The 20,845-nt window shown below is 41.9% G+C and overlaps 1 protein-coding gene across 1 annotated transcript; it reads left to right on the top strand.

The window, feature by feature from the left end:
* The first annotated feature begins 5 nt into the window (after positions 1–5).
* Positions 6–20,641, top strand: trak2 (trafficking protein, kinesin binding 2). The gene is made up of 17 exons (XM_085263685.1): positions 6–134; positions 4,979–5,180; positions 6,298–6,486; positions 9,238–9,297; positions 11,392–11,468; positions 11,567–11,683; positions 12,532–12,747; positions 12,836–12,914; positions 13,022–13,152; positions 13,243–13,317; positions 13,742–13,879; positions 14,545–14,624; positions 14,778–14,918; positions 14,995–15,287; positions 15,525–16,016; positions 16,103–16,202; positions 16,282–20,641. Exons 2-17 carry the CDS (start codon positions 5,126–5,128, stop codon positions 17,060–17,062), a joined length of 3,024 nt encoding a protein of 1,007 aa, XP_085119811.1. The 5' UTR covers positions 6–134; positions 4,979–5,125; the 3' UTR covers positions 17,063–20,641.
* The last annotated feature ends 204 nt before the right edge of the window (positions 20,642–20,845 follow it).

Genomic DNA, 20,845 nt, shown 5'->3' with positions numbered 1-20,845 from the left:
TCGCCACTTGATGACTGCTTGTTGCCCTCCCTCCCCTCGCTTCCCCTCCATTGTTTGAGGCTTTGGTGAAGGGATTGACAGACACCGCATGTATTGCTGGAACTGCCCATGATTTGGAATAATACTGATATAGGGTAAGCCTCATTGTAACTAATAAAATGTGTTTTAAGCTGTATAATGTATAACGGTCAACGCGGAAGGGATGCTGATTGTTTAAGCTCGCGGTTGTTGGCTAACGCGATATGAGCAACAGTGAAGCTGTCAGCCAGCCACAGGATGGTTAAGCTAGCTAACGTATTTACAGTTTTTTTGGTTGTTAGTTTTCTTGTTAGCCGATATGCAAAACATTTTGTTAACTTTAGTTCGCATTTATTTATATAAATCTCTTATAACCTTCTTACTAGCCTTTATTACAAAAGTATAACTAAAGAACGGAGTGAGTAAATTTTAGCTAATGGTCAGCTCAACAAACAGACAGGTGTGCAATATCTTACGGTTCATTCGCTAGCTTAACTTTTTTTTTTCATGTGTCTGGATCCTCTGGAGAGTTCAGCCGATAAAGGTTCCAAGAAAAAGTACTTGATATCAGGAAAGCTTGGGCTAGCAAGAGAGTTTCATGTCTGCAGTGGCTGAACTAACTATCCCAGCAACTCCCTGTTAAATGCTATCAGCTGAATGAATGATGCCAAATTGAAGAATACCGTAGCTTTTTCACATTTATTTATGTGGTTAAACATTTTAATACTACTAATATTGTTATTATTATTATTATTATTATTATTATTATTATTATTATTATTATTAATAATTTGAATTTGAATTATTATTATTATTAATAATAATAATAATTCAAATTCATGTAGCACCTTGTGTAACACATAATCCGTGGGGTTGTAGGGGAGGCAGTCTGTGCTGTTACTAAACAGCAAAACATTTCAAATTAAAGGTTATTTTCAAACTAAGTTCTGCTTAGTTAACGTGTTCATGGTGAATCATTAGATACTGAGTTTGTTTGGGGTCATAGTGAACTGGATTTATATGAGTTTATCGATGTTTTATGGTATTAAAAGAATCTGAACCTGATATAAGCAAAAAAAAAGTTTACATATATATCCATAACCTTTGTTCGAGAATGCACTGACAAGGCTATTTGTGGGGTCGTTGTTAAAAATTTTCTGCATTATTTTACACTGCTTGACTGCTTGCTGTGATTGTGGTGAGGTTTTTATGATCTTGCTCTGCTCCGTGTGGTGCAGACAGTGCTGATAACATCGCATCGTAAACAACGGATGTGGAGCCACTCAGTGAGATTTTTTTTTTATAATACTCTCTAGATAATCCCAAGCATCTTTTAATGCATGTTGTTGTGGTTAAGATAATATTATCTTTTAACTGCGTATTGGATGACATACGTTTTGCCAGTATCAGCCAATGAGTATATCTGTCCAGATCTAGATTATAGTTGACAGTCAGATCAGATCAGATTAGTATTTTATGATGCTGTATGTGACTTGGTTTAATTCCTTTTGGCCAGTCATGACAAGGAATGCTGATGTTCCTGTGAGGGATTTCTGGTTATGCATCTAAAGCCCCTGGTGCAGTCAATCAAATGCGCTGCCTCCCCTGTGCACATGCCCTCCCTAGTTTGTCCGCTCTATCACGGGCTCAGTGCAGATGCTGTGATTAAAAAGCAAGGCCAATAACCGGTAAGGGAAAATGTCAAAAGAGATATCATTCTAAGCTAACTTCAACAAAGTCAGGTTGAGCATTGAGCTGAAGGTGTAGATCAGACATGAAGGGAGGTGACGCCTGCGAAAGGCTGATGTAAGCAGACAGTCCCTGTGGAAGAGCTCGGACAGACTCGTGCTATGTGTAGTGATGCGGTGATGAGTCTGTTTAAGTGTTACTTTCAGGGCTGCTTCCTTACTGCTGTGGATTTTACATCTTTATACCGTCGCCTCTCTTAAGTAGCAGTGGTCACAGTGAAGCCAGAGAGTGTTGTGTTTGTGTGTATGAGCCTAGCCAATGAACCACAAATTTCCATTTAATTTCTGAGTGCTTAGTCAGGAAGCTGTCTGCCTGTGACAGTCATGAAGTGACTCAGAGGCACTTGGACACCATCAGTCCTGGCATTTTAAATGGGAGAGAAAATAAGAAGCATTTGTTTGATAGAGATTCATATTAATGATTGACACATGCAATATTCTGTGCTTAAAATTGCTTCACGGCCTAATGTGATCATTTGAACCCTAGGATGAGTCAACTGGTCATTAATGGGTAGGTCCAGTATATCTACCAGGTGTTTAGTGGTAAGCAGCAAGTTTAGGCTTGCATGCATCTCATCTCCTTTAATCTCCTCTATTATGGAGATGATTGTTTAAGCGTCACTGTTATGTAAGGAGTGTATGAATGTTGCCCAAGGATTCTGTCCTTCCACAGGCATGCTCTCTGATAAACACCCACATAGAGTTTGTGTGCATCTGCATGCACAGGCTGCTGATGCAAAAGGTACTCAGCCTATTCCTAGCATGTCTCTTTCACAGACTGTATGTGAAAGATAGAAGAAACCCCTGGATCTGAAAAGTTAGGCAATGTGCAATTTCTTTAAACCTAGATTCTTTCTAATTGCTTGTCATGTTGAAAACTACTAAGATGTACTAACACCGATGTACTTTTACACATGATGATCACTTGACTGGACAGAAGTGCTGCTCAGTTCGTGGAAAGAGTTGTATAACATCTCCTTTGTCCACTGTAGAGGGCTAGAGTCCACAGAAATAACCCTGATGACGTCATAGTCATATTGTTAACAGAGATCCTGTGTTCACATTTTAGAGCTTGAATTTGTGTTCACCTTTTATATAACGTCTATATAAATCAAGAAAACTGGATCATGGGAAATGTAGTCTGGCAAACTGAAAAACTTTTGACTTTTTTATGTTTTTCATGACTCCAACAGCAGCCAGTTAATTGAGATTAAAGATGTGTGTAAGGAAATAAGAATATATCTAGAGGCACATGTCCCATCCCTTTAAGACATCACATCCTGTCTCATTCCTTCGGTTAGGGCTGTGCGATATGACCAAAATCTCATATCCCGATATAAGACATCTATCGTCCCAATTAGAGCTGGGCGATAGAACGATAATGATATGTATTGCGAAACAACTTTTTCTCGATAGAAAAATTAAACTATTGCGATAGGCCTCGCCGCTCTTGTCCTCTTAAAAAAAAACAGAACAGCCAATCCAAATTAAGTAGCGCAGAGCCAAACCAATCACAGCCGCAGCGTCACGTCACGTGACTTGTTACGTACAGCACAAGGAAATCCAATAAAGTGGTGCATGCTCAATCTCTGACTGGAAGCGCTAATTCGTCATTCGGCTTTTGTCAGACTAAAGTAACTGTTAAAACTGTTTGAAAAGCTAAGCTACACAACAAGGAGAGATTGAGAATTTCCTTTTAGTTCTCAGTTTATTTGATATTGACAAAAGTTAGTCAATTTTGTCTGTTCTTCTGTAAAACAAACTAAGATTTATTTTTAGAATTAAAATTTTGTTTCTAAGTGGAATTGACAATTTAGTAGCCTGTTTTGTTTGTTCTATTTTGAAACTTAAACGCTTTAGCGGCTGCCTTTTGTGTAGTTTGCAATATTTGCCTTTATTTATCTGAAAAAGTCTCATGTTCCTTAAGTACATCTACCCTGTTGAACTTATTATGGGAAATAAATATTTAAATCAAAACAAGCTGCTGATTATTTCACATTTTACTTGTGAGCAACGGCACATTTAAATCTTACAAATATATTTGGCTTATATCGTGATAGATATCGTTATTGCCTGAAATGAAAAAAACATATCGTGATATGAAAAAATCTCATATCGCCTGGCTCTAGTCCCGATAATGATATAAATCACAAAAATTTAACATTTTCTGTAAATTCTGTGAATCTCGGGCAGCTCGACTTGCGGGAAGTGTTTCCAGTTGCGCGTCATGTACCTGGAGTTGAGTGTTTTAACCGATGCATGAAACGACACATTTTTAGACATAAGTTGTAACGGCTGCCGTTTTCTTTGTGGGTATTTATTACACGGCGTGCTGCGGGGAAAAGCCTGTTCTAATGTTTGAGTCTGAGGTTTATTTTTTAGCACCTGGCGGCTCTTTTTAAATTCTCATCCGTAAATACTCTGCATACTCTTTCACGTGATTCAGTTTATTTTGAAAGGTCTTAACAGGATCTTGAGCTTTATTGTGAAAGGTTTATGTAGAAAATAAACAAGCGGACACGCGATGGTTTTACCCTCGTTGTTGCTAACGACAACGCATAAAAACAGGCTCTTGTCGTCGGTAGTGTGGTTATATTAAATATAAGAGAAAGAGAGAACTTTAAGAAATTTATATAGCCACGACCATCAAAACGGTGAAAAAATATTGCCGTAAACAGTTTATTTTGCGACATCACGAAACAAACGATAGCGTAAAATGAAACAATAGACGTTTTTATTTCGTCGTCCGATATATATCGTTATATGGAACAGCCCTACCTTCGGTCATCCCTTTAAGCATTGGAAGAGTTCATACAGAGACAGGCAACAGGATGTGGGCTGGCTCAATGTCACCCCTCCCTAAAAACTGTATGTGGAGTTATTGTCACAACATTTCTTCAATCAAAATCTCAGAGCCTCACCTTTAGTTTGTTTAGTAGAAGTAGAAGAAATCTTTTAGCGTTAGCATTTTAGCATTTATTTTAGATTTGTCCTTGCCTGAAAACGATATCTGTGGTTCAAAAATCAAACACTGTGGGTGGCTCTAAATGTTATAAAACAGGTGTGATGGAGAGCATAAGAAGGAAATGAGTCAGTCTGCTTTATTACCAGCTGCACACGTTACCTGGACATGAATATTGCCCCTCATTCAGCCTCTGTGGAGGTCACGTCTTTATCTGTGAGACCACTAACACTTCTCTCTTCTGTTTCAGGTAGCGGTGTGTATGGGCACACCGCCCTGTCAGCACAGGAACAGGATGTGATGTCATGCCAGTAGCAGCTCCTGTGTTCTGTCCAGCTTCTTCTTTTCACGAGTGGGAGAGCCTCCCCTCCTCACTCCCCCTTTCCAAAGACGGGATATGTTTGAAGTCAAACCCCGGGCGGTGGAGAAGAAAGAGTCGAGCACGGAGACAGGTGAGATGGTCTTCTGTATAAATATCATATATCAAAAGCTGCAGTACAGCCACCGATTTGCTTTGTGCACATTTTTAAATACTGCTTTGTGAGTATCAGGTCTCCCTGAGGTACAGTATGTGGTGCCTTTAAGCCTGATGCTATAGTTAGCTCTGTTTGTCCTAGTAAACCACATATTTGTTCGAGTGGAAGGACATCGGCTTGTACAGTGCCTGAGCCAAGACAATATACACACACACACTGTTCATCAACCCACACGCAAATCTCACTGGAGCTGCACAGCTTTGCCAAAATAAAAGCTTCCCTCTTCATTTATCAACTTAATGGAATGCCATTGTGCCATGATAATACCTCAGCCCACACACTTTTTGTCTGTTTTTGTGGCAAATAATTGATTTTTCAAGTGCTTTGTGGGGAATAAATAACTAAACAGCATAATCAGTATATCTGCACCATCTTAGAGAGCGGTTAGTGACATTGAACATCTCTCTAGTTCAAATCGGAGATCTATCTAGGGTTAAAGGGGAGCTGCAGTCCCAGTTGGTACAGTTGGAGTACATCCAACTCACTGGAAATCCACTGGAGAAGCAGTTAGTTGGTATCGAGAACTGCTACAAGGGCAGGCTGGCCAGTGAGCCAGGTGTTAGGGAAAACACAAGATGGGAAGGGCTGCTTGACTCCACACTGCCATCTGCTATTTGTTCTGCACGCACTGCCAGGAGTGCTGTGAACTTCTGCTGGCCCACCAATGGACTCATACTATTTCTAAATCAGCCTAAGCACCTTGTTGTGATAGAGCAGCTCTTTTGTTTGACTTTTTTATTGTTTAATTCTCAAAAAGTAAGGAATTCATCATATGCCTGCCATTATGGACAATTTTAGACTAGAAGATTTTCCATCCATCCACCTTCCATTTATCCAATTCAAGGGCCTGTGCTGCAGCCTGTCCCAGTTGTCATAGGAGACACAGAGACTTAGTCAACTATTATTGACTAGAAGATTAATAAAAAAACAAAAAACAAACAAACAACAACATTAAAAAACCCCCAACAATAATGACAGTAATGGTTGCTCCACCAGCTGTTGGTGATGAGTTTTTTTGTCTGTCTTCCTCCAGACGAGGGGCTGGGCAGCAGCGGGAGGAATTATGGCTCCGGCTCACTGGGCTCCGGTTCGGTCGGCTCTGGCTCCGTGTACCTGTCAGACAGTCAGGACTGGGTGGTTTCCCCGAGCTGCTCCCCAGACGAAGGTCCCCGGAACAGCGCCATCTCCCCCATGCTGGCTGAGGAGACTTTCCGCTACATGAGTAAGTGTGTACATTTTGGTATATTTTTGCAAAGCTGCTTCCTTTTGCAGACGTCCTTTTGATTGGTTAAGCCTTGTACAACAGAACCGAGCAGATGGTGTGTGTGTGTGTATGTGTGAGTGCATTAGGCATGTGAGGGATTCTTTTTATGTGGCGCCGTTCAATTAAAGTCGCAGGGATTTAGTGTGGACATTATTTCGCACAGCGTTCGTCATTGTGTCTGTTTGTCTTTGCTTGTGTGACTGTGGCACTGTGTGTGTGGGTGTGTGTGTGAGAGAGAGAGAGAGAGAGAGAGAGAGAGAGAGAGAGAAAGATCCAGCACAGTTAAGTGCAGCGGAGTTCAAAACCAAAGCCAGAGTGAGTCACGGGACAGTAACAAGAGAGGCGGTGTGGATAGATAGAGAATGAAGACAAGAGAGCACAGAGAGGAGACACAACATGCCAGTGTTAAACATCCACAATGAGGAGGCGTACGATAAGTTTCCTGTGGAAGGTGAGCATGGGCTCAGTCCTCAGTACATGTCTGAAAGACAGAAAGAGAGAGAGAGACAGGCATCCAGCTTCAGTAAGCATGTCAGCAAGGTCAGGCAAAACGTGACAGCGTAGAGGGCAAAGTGTCTGTGTGTGTTACTAGAAAGGAAGTGGGCAAATCTGATGGTGTGTTTACATTTAAACAGGTTGCAGTATGCTGGAACGAGACAGGATAAACTTCCTGTTTTTCTCATAATTGCCAACGCTTTGTTTCCTGCGTTTGAAGATTATTTGATTTAACGTGAGCAGATCTTGATTGTTTCAGTTCACTGAATGTTTCGTCATTTCCTTTTATTAATGTTTGATCAAACCAACAATTTGAGCATTTCTCAAATAAATAGTAATTTAAAAAAAAACAAGTAATGAATGAAGTGTTTTAGTTGCACATGTGAGGAAATTGGACATTGGAGGAGTCTCAGTTTCATGGTGCTGTTTGCTCCACTTCTGCAAAGTTAAACACAGCCTATTAATAACATGTGCTGGGGCATGGCATGTTAAGATGTGTGAAAACACTTAGAGAGGTCTGATTTTGACATTCATATTTAGACTTTGCAGTTGACGCTGAAATATTTCAGTACTCCACTATGGTTATACGAGTATCAAGTATCCTGGTTTTAGTGTCATGTTGTGAAATTTGAAGAGTTTATACTGTAATTTAATGGCTGTTGAGGATCTTGTCATTTGGCTCGACGAGATGATGTCCCATCTCTTTTTCAAAGCCTGACAACAAGAGCTGGGAGTGTTTTTACGCTCCAGGATTTGAGTCGTAAAACTTTCTTGTCTGGGAAAAGACAAAGTTGTGAATAAAGGGTACTTATGCTCAATTCCAGTAGCTTTGCATGAGTTATTAACTCGAGTTATTAACCTGTGCATTTCTGCTGGCTCATGACGGAGCAAACATAGAGCGACCTAGAGTTGATTTGAAAGAGATAAGCTTTTTGAGTTTGATCCAGGTGTCATATTGGTGCGTCCATATGATTCTACCATTTATTCCTCACACTGCATTTTGAAGTTGAGTTTGTTGTATAATCACATGTTGAGTTTATTGATGCCAAAGGTTCAAGCAGCCATGACTCTGGAGATTCATGTTACTTAACAAGTAACACATTGACCACCCATTGGCCTGTTGTGTGTCTGTAGTTCATGAATTTATGTCAAAATGAAACAGAGGTTGGACTTTGCTGTTATGAAATTTATTGCGGCCAGAGTTCAGTTACTGCCTTGTATAAGTCAATACAACCTGCACTGCTTTCCCACCCTGCGATCAGCATGTGGTGTAAACAGTTTCATTTATTTATGCAGCATCTGATCATGATCAAGCCAGACTATGGACATACATAACCCATACAATGATGGCATGCTTTCAGCAGCAGGTAAAGGTATTAGTGTATGTTTTTGTCTGTGATTTTGTGTGTGTGGAACAGTAACTTGAGACATTATATGCATTATGTATGCACTGTAACTGTAACAAGGATAGCCGTGCTGGGCAGAGGTTATTTTTACCCGCTGGTTGTTGGAGTGCAGTGTCCAGATTCAGAGGTCATTGTAGGCTTCAGATTACTGGATGAATGCTCTCATCCATTTGAGCAGCTGCCTAGCTCAGCTTGTTACTTTTAATCCCTGCTGAAACTGTTTTATTACACTACATTTATTCAGAAAAAAAGATAGTGAGTCCGATGTGAATCTGTGCAACGCTGTGTCATAGTAAGCGATCGCTCTTTAGGTTAGATTATCGTTAACAGTACTTGGATTACACTTTGTTATTGTAGTTGTAGGTGTTTGTACAGTAAGCAGTAAACTGGGATTGCACAAAGAAGTTGTAATAAGGTTGTAAGTTTTTGATCAAACCAACAGAAGTAAATATTCTAAATGAGTGTTGGGGACACGCATCACTCTGTTAAAGGGCTTCTAGCTGAAACCAGATGGCTCATTGATTAGGGTTGCCACTTTTCTTTGAACAGGTGGAACGCTGAACTGTGCAGCGCTGGTGACACCCACTCAGGTGCTAAAAGCAGACCAGACTAATCGATGTGTAGATTCTCTGACTCTCAACAAACTAATGTCTCTACATGATGTTGGTTTATTGAAACTTTCATTTTTCTGCCAGTGTTTGTCTCTTTCCTTTTCCTTTCTTTTTCCATCTGTCTTAAAACTGGCTGGTTTACTTCTACACCATCTGAACTTTCCCCTCTTTTTCTCTCTCTGCATCTCTCTCACTAGCATATCTTGCTTTGGAACCTCCTTCTTATTCCCACCCAGGCTCTCAGAGCCTCTCCAAAGGTATCCTACTTTTCCTACTTGCCTGTTCTTCTCTGGAACTTCATTTAACTCAAGTGTGAGAGAGGGGCTTCTGTCAAAAGTGTGGCCACACACTTCTAGGATGTGATCTAGGATCCGTTCCTAGGCCACTGATTGGGAGCCCCTCTCCACTTTTTGCATGTAAACAATAAGACAAGAGACTTGCAAATTAAAGGTCTTCTGCTTCCAACTGTAGTACTGTACTGTGTACTGTAGTCAGCTTGTAGTACAGTTATTAATTTGTAAAGCTAGTGTTCTTTTTAAATTCAGACCACTAGCACGTGTTGCATAATTATTGCTCCAGCAATAATCATTTAGCAATTTAGTGGACATAATTTGGACCACGCGTCCATAATCAGATGCTAAAAAGTGTAAAGAATGGTGATGTTATGTGGCTATAATAGCCAAGTAGCTCCTAACGTTGCTTGTGGTCAGAATTCTTTATTATGTAGTAGACCATGCATGTTAAAGACGTGTCCAGTAATTGATTTTATTTTCATGTTTGTGTGGAGTTGCTTGGATGCACAGTGTGCATGCCAGAGTGTGGATTCTAGATTTTTTTTAGATGTGTGTAGGGATGGGTATCGTTTAGGTTTTATCCGATACCGGTGCCAAATCGGTACTTTTGAAACGGTGCCGGTGCTTAAACGGTGCTCGAACCGGTGCTTAAAGAATGGAGAACACAAAATTGGTCCAAAAACCTCTCATGTTCAGCTGGTTCACCAGGCCATCAGACTGCTGAACACGTCATAGACACCTCAGCTTCACTACTGGAACTTTAACATTATGCACTCCATACTGTACAGTAATGCCACTGTTTTGCACATGTCTCAACTCTGTATATTTTATATATTTTATTTATTGTTTACTCTATTTAATTTGTAAAATATGTGTACACACACACACACACGTAGGAAAATATTTACTATACACATCCAGAAATGCATATACTATTATATATTGTACATATATTTATTAGTTTCAGATGTAGCCATTCTTGTATTTTGCTTGTTTACATTATTGTATTTTGCACAACTCTGTTGCTTGTGAAGCTCGCACACAAGAATTTCACTCACATGTGCTGTACCAATGTACCTGCACATGTGATGTGACAATAAAAGTGATTTGATTTGATTTGATTTGGTTTTTGTAAAAAGATAACAATGTTAGCCTTTTCTGCAGCTATAGGGCATATATGGTATCACTCTTGGCTGGAAGCAGTGCTTAATCAATGGAAAAAACACAAACTTTGTCCAAAAACCTCTCATGTTTAGCTGTTTTCCACTTTTTCTTTGGTCATTTTAGCCTTTTTGGCCAGGGTGAAGGGAGTATCTGCCATCAAACAAGAAGACAGCCGCATGTAGATATGATGATGTTTGCTAGTTCACCTTACATGCATTAATTTAATAACGTGGTTAGCCTACTCAACGTAAATTACTCACGCAGAGAAGAACGGCTGCTGCTGCCATCATCATCCGTCATCATTTCTGCTACACTGGCAGGGCTAGGGGCCAGGACTCTCCTCTTCGTGTTTTTGGGTATGTTGCTAACTCCGGGTCCGATAACAGGCACCACACCGCAGTAGATGTGCTCGGTGTGAGGTCTCGCAGCAAGCTATCAAATACAGCGCATTTCTTGGTTTTTGGAGAGAAAAAAAACGCTATGCGTCGCCAGGTGTTTCATCGGATTTGAGGAGTTACCTCCTTTGTCAGTATCACAGTATCAGCTTAAAGCACTTGTTGCAGGCTGCTGAGTTTGCATCTTTTGCTGTGAAGTACAGCCAGACTTTTGACCGCTTCGCCTTGGACATTTTTAATCTGTAGCTCTGCATAAAAGAACGTACGTACCTGGCCCCGCCTACTATCCTCGGAAACGTAAAATGATTGGCTAGAAGTGTATCACAGCTCAGGAAAAAAAAGCACCGAAATAAAGCACCGAAATGTGCGCTGCTTTTTGGTCTGGTTACTACCGTTTATGTCAGAACCGGTGCCGACACCGGTACCCATCCCTAGATGTGTGTGTGTGTGTGTTTTTGCTTGTTTGCTGCCTAAAAGTTAACGTTTTCCCTCTGGCCAGTCCTCAGTGCTGATCGAGTGGAACAGATGACCAAGACGTACAATGACATTGAAGTGGTCACACACCTTTTGGCTGAGGTAGGGCGTTGACCTCATTTGTGATAATTTTTTTCAGCTAAGAAAACAACAGCCAGTTAACTGATTAACCCTGGGTGCCTTGTGTTCTATTTGAACAGCGGGACAGAGATTTGGAGTTGGCAGCTCGGATTGGTCAGTCACTTCTACAGAGGAACCACCTGCTACAGGAGCGAAATGAGGCCTTAGAGGAGCAGATAGCACAGTCTGTAGATCAGGTAACTGTTTTTATTCACTTTAAAATGTGTAAATAATGTTTTGTGCTACATAAAGAGAGGGTGATAGTATGATCAATTTAAATTAGGGGTGAGGGAACTCCAGGCCTCAAGAGCATGGTGTCCTGCAGGTTTCAGATGTGTCCTTGATCCAGCACAGCTGATTTAAAGGCTAAATTACCTCCTCAACATGTCTGCATGATCTAGTGATATTGTTGTAATAGGTTTTTAAAAGAGAAATAGAATAAAGCATTTAGACATTTGAATAATAAAAAGGGGCTCTAAAATAGATCCCTGTGGTACACCTTTTCCTAATAGTTAGTTAGCTAGTTAATAGTTGCGGTAGATGCCTGCCCCTCCCTGAGCGTGGTTCTGACAGAGGTTTCTTCCTCTTAAAACGGAGTTTTTCCTTTCCACTTTTGCCAAGTGCTTTCTTATAGGGGTCTTCTGATTGTTGCGGTTTCTCTGTATTGCTGTAGGGTGTTTACCGAACTATATAAAGCGGCTCGAGGTGACTGTTGCTGTGATTTAGAACTATATAAATAAAATTGAATTGAATTGAATATCTAATGGACCAAAAAATGCTTGATATACATTAATAATGTACTATTTTTTAAATGCATCTGCAGCCAAAATAACATACCATTTTATTTCAATAAAATGGTATTTCTGCCACAAGTCATGCATGTTTGCTGTATACATACAAATATTCCATTCACTTTCCAGCTTTAAACTAAACTTCAACCAAAAAAATTGAAAGTTAGATTTTTGTATCTCTAGAAAAAGAGAGCTTTAAAATGTTAAAATCCTGTAAACACCAATCACTTTTCCTAAACTGTCCACATTGGTAGGTTCATCAGCTGCAACATGAGCTCAGTAAGAAGGATGAATTGCTGCGGATGGTGGCCAGCGCCTCTGAGGAGAGCGAGACCGATTCCAGCGTGTCGACCCCACTGCGGCAACCTCACCTGCCGGGGGGAACCGCCGCTGCTGCACTTAGTCAGCTGGAGTCCCTGCAGAGCAAGCTGCAGGACCTAGAGGAAGAAAATCTGGCACTGAGAACCGAGGTATGTCGTTCTTTGGGAAGCAAATTGATCAGAAGCAGATGTTGAAGTATAATCTCTGCTGCAAACTGAGCTTTTTTGACTTATCCAGGCTTGTCAACTCAAAAGAGACACCATCACCTATGAGGAGAAGGAGCAGCAGCTAGTGAGCGACTGTGTCAAAGAGCTCCGTGAGTTTTTCTTGAAGTTTGCAAACTTATGTTCAAAAGGAACTTTTACAGATCAGGCATCTGAATTTAATCTTTGGTGTGTTTGTGTATATCACACGTGGGGTCAGGCGAGTCCAACAGCCAGATGGTTTCGTTGACTGAAGATCTATCTCAGAAGAACGAGGAGCTGCTCAGACACCAGGAGGAAATCGCTCAGCTGCTTTCCCAAATAGTCGAGCTGCAACACAGAGTGAAGGAGGTGGGCAAGCTTAACTGCTAGCACTGATTACCTACTGTAGATGCTGGCACAGTGTGTGAACGCTCTTGGTGTGATGCTGTTTATCTCCAGCTGGCTCTGGAGAAAGAGGAGCTCAGGATCCACCTGCAGGCCTCCAAAGATGCTCAGAGACAGCTCACAGCAGAGGTACAGTCTCATACGAGTGTTCAAGTTCCTTTTTAGAGCAAGACCAGTTTAATTATTCTACAAAGATGCAAATGTGATCATATAATGTAGGTTTGTAGCTTTTATGTCAAGCCTTTGTAAGAAACCACACTTATGGTTTGTGTTGGAGCCGGTTTACAGCAATTTAGAGCTTTAACGTTGTCAAATCTGTCAGTCTGATCTGATTTTCATTCCTAACATCATTCCTAATACAAGGGAAAATGATGTGTTTCCCTAAAAACTGTGTCCTAAAAGCATAAACAGTAAATTTAGGTCAGAGTATTGAGAAATATCACAAACTAACCACCTCCTATTCCCAGTTTTATTTTACTTTTTAAAATAAATTCATATAAATATACAAACTTGTGAGTAATTTTGCCCGATTATTTGCACGTGTCTGCTGCAGCTCAACGAGCTGGCCGAGAGGAATGCTGAGTGTGTAGAGATGCTCCATGAGTCGCAGGAGGAGATCAAAGAGCTGCGCAGTAAAAACAGCCCCTCAGCTGGGATGCGCCGGCACCTTCCCTACGGCCTCTACCCCATGGTGAGAGAAACGCACCCTTGAACTTTTATTTGGAGCACACAGAGGAAGATACAGTCCCTGGCACATGTGTTCACAAGGAATCATACAGCTGCTATTAACCCTTTAACACCCAGTGTGTTGTATTTGCTACATAAAGTTTTTTGTGACTTTTTGAGTTCTACAACATCGGTGAGATTTTTATTTTACCCTTGAAAAACCTAAATAAACTGCACAACACATTTCATATTTCAGGCTTTAAGGGTTTAAGGAGGTAACCGTATCTGGCTTTAGACATATTCTTTAAAGTTTTTGTTGAGTATAATGTGGGAGTCTGTAGGATATTGGTAAATGTAAATGGTAAATGGCCTGTGTTTGTAAAGCGCTTTACTTAGTCCCTATGGACCCCAAAGTGCTTTACACTACATTCAGTCATCCACACATTCACACACACATTCACACACTGGTGATGGCAAGCTACACTGTAGCCACAGCTGCCCTGGGGCGTGCTGATATTGGCTTGCTTTTGGGAGCCAGCCTGAAGTGGCCACTTGAGGAGCTGCAGTTTTTGGCCTGTGTGCATTTATTTTTTAGGCTTGGATGAATTAAACTGAACAGTGACTGTAAATATTACTTTTGTTGAATCCACAGCATACTTTTAATCCTCCGTATGTGTCCTGTTTTTACAGGAATCCTTGGCAGCAGAGATTGAGGGAACTATGAGGAAGGAGCTGAGTATAGAGGAGGAGACCGCCTTTCAGGACCAAAGGTTAAAAGCTGCAGAATGTGTTTGCTGCTGAGGATGACAGTTGGTGTTGGAGAACTCGTACTTTTTTCCAGACTTTTCATGGGTTTGAAAAGTTTAGGTGTCTGCATTATATTTTAGGTCTAGTCTCTGACCTTTCACCTCATTTTCCTATAGAATTTCCCAGAAGCGAGTCTTCCAAACAGTCCGCTCCGTTAATGCCTCAGTACTACGATCAGCTTCAGCAAACCCACCAATCCCTGGCTCCGGACAGAGCTCTCTGGTGATGACAGCGCAGCCGTTTCAGTCCACACAGGGGTAAGTTTCAAAGAGCATTTTCTGTTTTGGAAGAGATTTATGCTCGATTTCAGGTCATAACATGCATGTTTTGCAGGGAGGAGGGCCGAGTGGGCCAGCCTGGTTGTCCGGGAGGAAACGACCTCACTAGAGCACTCCACCGCCTGTCATTGCGCCGTCAGAACTTCCTGTCCGAGCGACAGTTCTTCCAGGCGGAGCGGGAAAAGAAGGTGCAGGCCCAGGCAGGGGTGGAAAGAGAAGGCAGTTGCTGCAGCTCACCAATGGGCAGTGCAGTCTCGTCTTTCTCCAACCTGTCGGATCTCTCCATCGCCTCCACTGTTTTTAAGACTTTCCTGCCTGAGAAGCTCCAGATTGTCAAACCCATGGAAGGTAATGTTTGCTTTGTTGACACCTCGAAGGTTATCGTTTACTACAAGGTGATGTAATCCAATTAAAGAAACCTCCAGCAGAACCAGGCTCAGGGAGAGGTGGCCATCTGCTGGGGTTGGTTGGGGTGAGGGGAGGAAGACAGGACAAGGACATGCAGTGGAAGAGAGCCAGAGATTATTAATAACTAATAATTAAATGCAGAGTATGCAGTAACACATGCTGACATTTCTTTCTCAGGCTCGCTGACACTGCACCACTGGCAGCAGCTGGCCAAACCTCACCTGGGAACCATCCTGGACCCACACCCTGGAGTAGTGACTAAAGGTTTTCGTCCATTGGCTCAGGACGCTGTGTACCACCTGTCTGACATGGAGGAGGATGAAGAAGATGAAGAAAACAGAAGGAATGGTATCCTGGAGAAAGGAGCAGCAGAGCGGAGTAAGGAGGAGGAAGATGAGGAGGAGGAAGGCGGAATCACCTTTAACGTGCGCTGCTCATCTACACCCGAGGAGAAAAAGGACAGAAAGCATGCGGTATCATCTGTCCCAGTGCCACCTCTCTCCACTGGGAGTCCAGCTGCTTCCTCCTCCATCAGGTTAGACATCTGCCCTACACCCCTTCATGCCACAGAGAAACCCGGCCAATCGCCTCAGCCCATTCCAGGAGCCTCTGGAGCAGGACTCCAATCACAAAGCCAAACCTTGACATCGACAGCAGTATCTTCCTCTGGTAAAAATCACTTTTTGTAGCTTGTTATTGCTCATCATTTCCAAGGTGCGCGTGTTTGGTTTTCTGAAGTTTTCTTGTTTGTTCAGTCCAAAACCCAGGGAAGTGTCAGAGCTCCACCTTTTCCACCTACACCTTCACTACCTGCCGCATTCTGCACCCGTGTGACATCACACAGGTCACCCCAAGGTGAGTCCTCTTCAAGAAAATAAGCATCCCATAAACACTGTTATTGTTCTAACACAGACTCTCCTTTTCTTGCTTTCAGTTCTCAGTCATCCCACATGGCGAACACGCCTAGCTCCATGAGGACGGGTCCCAGCACCCCTGTGACTCCCTGCAGACTCAGTCTGGGTGACTCTTTCCCCCCTCGACGTCTGCCTGCACCCCCCAGTGGCCTGACCAAGCTGGTCCTAGAGAGGGGTATTTCTGCACAAGTCTCCAACCCTCCTCCAACCCCGAGACCCGCCCCCTGGCAGCCCCTTTTCCAGCTTCTGCCAAGCACGCCCCCCAACTCCCCCTCCCACTCTCCTGCCCCTTCCCCAGTGCCTACAGAGCCCCGCCAACACCCAGCTGACAATTTCCTGGCCTCGCGGCCCGCAGAGCTTTTTCTCCAAGACGTTTATGGGTTAAACCTGGGCCGCGCTCCGCATCCTGACCTACCAAGCCCATCCCAAGAAACCCCAGCCCTCATCTCATCCGCCAAATCAGGCAGATCCAGGCCCGACCCGGCCAGTGTTGGTTTGGTGGAGAAGCTCCGGCAGCTGGGATTCACTAAGGTGTTGCATGGTTCTGAGTCTGATGCTTCAATGCCACGCCAGGATTCTGCCACATTTGTGTCAGCAGGTGGAGGGAGCCTTTTAGATGGCCTGAGGCGCAACCAGAGCCTCCCGGCTATGATTGGTGCCCGAGCTGGAAAGTCAGCCAGTCACTCAGCTCCTCCTCCTCACCCCAGGACCCTGGCTATCCCCCCACCTCCATGGGGGAACCTAAAAGAAAGACGGCGGCATCTTGCCTCTATCTCCTACCCAAGTTCGGCCAACCGTTGAACTTAACAGAACATCAGTCCCCTCCTTTATTCCTCCACCACATCTCTCCTCCTTTCTGCCTTTGGAGAGAGAAGTCAGGGCAGCGGTGGGCAGAACAATCCGTCCTTTTTTGGAACTTAATTTTAAAGCACAATTTAATGATACTGACTGTTTTAGCCACCCTGCATTTTCTGTGTATGTGGATGTCTGCCATGCTGATAGTTAAAAAGGCCTTAGCTTGCCTCTGAGTGGGTCATCCTCTTCTCAGTCTTATATTAAATAGACTCAGTAGTTCTCCAGTGAGGCTCTAGATGTTAGGCATGGGTAGAGGAGGGCAAGAAAGGAAAATGTAAGTGTACGAAGGTTTGTGGAAGTTGATTAGAGAAAAGTAAAGGAAGAAGTGAAAGAAGGGCGAAAAGGGTGTCAGTATGTTTATGTCAGAAGACGGGGTTTCCGCCATATCAGTTAACATAGGGGGTTCAAGTAGCCCAGGCTGGAAAGCAGGCATTTTTCTCTCACAATTGTCATTAAAAAAATGTTCAGAAAATCTATATTGTTGTAATAAATGTATAACTGTACAAACTTGGTAATTGATAAGTTTTGGTTAACGACCCATTAGCATACACTAGAAGAATGCTATGGGCAAAATTAGCTTTACTGTAAAAAAACAAAACAAAAAGTCATAAATTTGTTCAGTTCGATTCAGTTTGTACATATTAACAATATTGTGTGCAAAAGTTTAAACATACATGTGTAGGGCTGCCACGATTAGTCGACTAGTCACGATTACGTCGACTATTAAAATCGTCGACTACTAATTTATTAGTCGACGCATCGTTTGAAGCTTTGTAAGATCACAAAGGACGCAGGAATGAGTAGTAGGATTTAAGAGTGTAATAACGGACTGAAACAGAAGATGGCAGCACTGCATGTACAAGGATGCCAGCTGCCGTTAAACCCCGAAGAAGAAGCTGTGTCCCATAATTCATAGTGCGGCCCAGCGCACTTGTCAACAATGGCGACAGCTAGTTAGTTTTAATATTACTCTTATTATTTCTGGGTCACAAAATAAAGTTTAACATATTTTGAGGCGAGAATGTAGCTGTGTAAACCTCAAATATCTGCTCAGTTTATTAAGACACCACATACTTTCAAAAGTGCTCCGACGTTTTTGGAGACGTCTGTTACCCACCAGCTCGATAGCTAGCCGGGGGCAAGGCTCACTAGAGCCCGTGAGAACACCGGACTCCCGGCAAATCGTTTTCAAACCCACCGCTGTCTTTCGCTACTCAGGTTAAACATATACAAGTCACTTAGATAACTTAAAAATGTTATTGTTTGGCTTTTTTTAGTATTTTATTTGTTCCTGAGTAAATCGGTTTGGCTGAGATTAAAGTTTTTACACAGCTGAATAAACATCAGGCAGACAGCTGATTATCAGAAGTGTGAGATGCTCGAGAATATTCTCCGGTGTCCTGTTATATTTTAGATAGCAAGGAGTTTATTAAACTCCACCGAAACAATCTGCAAATTTCATTAAAATTTAATAAACTATCATCTTGTCTTTATTTTTAGTTAGCACGTACTTTATACACTCCAAGCTATAAGCTAATGATAGTTATATAAGAGCAGATGCATGCTGGTGCAATAAGCTGTACATTTTACGTCCAATGGATGACGATCTGATTAGTCGACTAATCGCAAAAATAATCGGTGACTAGTCGACTATCAAAATAATCGTTTGTGGCAGCCCTATACATGTGCATAATTTTGACTACAAACAATTATTTTGGCATTACCTGCATTCATTCCTATTCATTAAGGACTGTGCCATGAGCGCCCCCTGCTGCAGCCGTAGTTGAATTGCAAGCACTTTGTGTACAGTAGGATTAAAAGGAAACACACCGTTTCCCATTGACCAGCTGTGACACACCTGTGCACACAACAGGTAACGAGAGACTGTAGAGTTTATTTTTGGCTTTCCAGCTTTTAAAAGCGAGAGCACCAATCATGCTAAACATCATTTGCATACAGTAAAAAAGCCTAGCAGTTCTGTTATTAGTGGACATAAGTGGATGGATACCAACTAGAAAGCAAAACTATTCAATTTGAACAACTTTTTTCGGGCTGGTCTTATGTGTGTAAAGTGGTTAACAGTAACAGTAGGCTAATGACGTATTAGCTAAATTAATATATGGAGCTGTTGTGTAAAAACAAAAATATCTGGTGTTTAAGGAGCTTGTAATACACTGGCAGAAACCCTAAAACATGAAAGAAGAAGAAAATAAGGGAGAGGGGGTAGGGGGGCTTCTGGGGTCTTGCTGTTTTAAGGGCTTCTCAGTTATAGAACAACATCCTGCTAGCTCATAGCGTAGCAGTTGCTTTCTTCATACATACAGGTAGGAGGACAAGCTTGGAGACTTCAACCACTCGCTGGTTTAGCAGCTGAACATGCCAGTATTATTGTAACAGTTTTACAGTGTTGCACGGATGTCCAGTGACCGTCCATGCACCATGCCCAACGCCTGCATGAACACCACCTTGTCTGCTGGTCCCAGCATGCACCTGTTGGCAGACAGTTATGATGAAGGCAAAGACAAAACCAAATGGGACATCAGGCAAAAAAACAAATAGGGTGAAAGTTTTCCTTCAGGTCTTTGTGTTTTGCGTGTGCGTGCGTGTTTATGTTTGTGTGTTTTTAATGGTATGAGGCCGTATGTGGAAACTAGCACTGCTCTAGTTTGAGTTCCTTTTTTAAGCTGTATTTGGACATGAGTTGCACTTAGTGGGATTAAGAGGTTTAAGGGTCACTGCTTGCTTTGACAATAGATGTTCAGGTTTGGGCTGTAAAGAGGGAATAAAAACACTCACTTATTATTTTAGCTGTTAACCTAATTCAGATTTGATCAAGATTTGATCAAAATATGTTTCTCCTTTATCTCATGGATGTATACAGTTTGTGTATCGGCCAGCAGGTGGTAGTGTTCTGTAGGAAAACATCTGACATCATTCCGTACATGTGACAGGCTATAGCATTAAAAATAAGGAAACTTAGAGCTTTGTGCTTTATCCCTGTGACCCTTCAGTGCTATTGTTCCCAACCAGACCTTGCCCCGCCCCCCCATCTCCAGTAACTGCACTTTTAGTTTTTTGTGTTTAACCTTTATTTTATTGATGAAAGAGTTTGATCTACATAAATAAGAGACATTTAGCATAATTGTGAATGTTGTAACAATATCAGCTAACATCTTTCCATAAAAATTTGGATAAGTAGCATTTTGTTGTGCTTTTCACATGAAGGGAATCCAAACTCAGTATTATTTTTAATTTTGAATATTCTGGCTTATACATGTGTTTGTGATGCATTTAGCAGCTAATTAACAATAATGCTTTAAAGGGCAACAAGAGCTTCAGCTGAATGTTTAATAGGAGAGCAGGACTGCAGAGGGGAAGGAAGGTACATTCATAAAGTTGGATAACTTCCATCCCCTTGAAGCAGGAGGTTCTCTGGCTATAAGAGAAAATGTCCTGCGATTCCTTCATGTCTCATGCCTATTATTCATGTCTATCTTTTTAAATAAATAAAAATATATATATATTGCCCGTCTCACTGTTTTGTTATGATTTGATGGAAGTTGACTTAAATTCCAGACAAATGGTTTGCAGTTGGGTGTAAATTCAGTCCACTGTATGCAATACACTAATTCTATTGCAAATTTCGTGACAATCTCTCTGTTAGTTATGGGATATTAAAAGTTTGGGACTAAAATGTTTGATTTTTTTTTTTTAAGACTGCCATCTAAC

The sequence above is a fragment of the Mchenga conophoros genome, linkage group LG23, assembly GCF_057382185.1.
Source record: "Mchenga conophoros isolate Kocher_MC1m ecotype Shallow Benthic linkage group LG23, M_conophoros_male_GT1.1, whole genome shotgun sequence".
Classification (NCBI taxonomy): Eukaryota; Metazoa; Chordata; class Actinopteri; order Cichliformes; family Cichlidae; genus Mchenga; species Mchenga conophoros.
Note: the sequence above shows the minus strand (reverse complement) of the source record. Positions and strands in the feature narration are given on the sequence as shown.

Excerpts from the sequence above, each read along its gene's own strand:
- trak2 (XM_085263685.1), top strand. The coding sequence starts at position 5,126 with ATGTTTGAAGTCAAACCCCGGGCGGTGGAGAAGAAAGAGTCGAGCACG. Across the intron at positions 11,469-11,566 it reads TCACACACCTTTTGGCTGAG|CGGGACAGAGATTTGGAGTT; the intron begins GTAGGGCGTTGA and ends CTATTTGAACAG. Across the intron at positions 14,625-14,777 it reads ACCGCCTTTCAGGACCAAAG|AATTTCCCAGAAGCGAGTCT; the intron begins GTTAAAAGCTGC and ends ATTTTCCTATAG.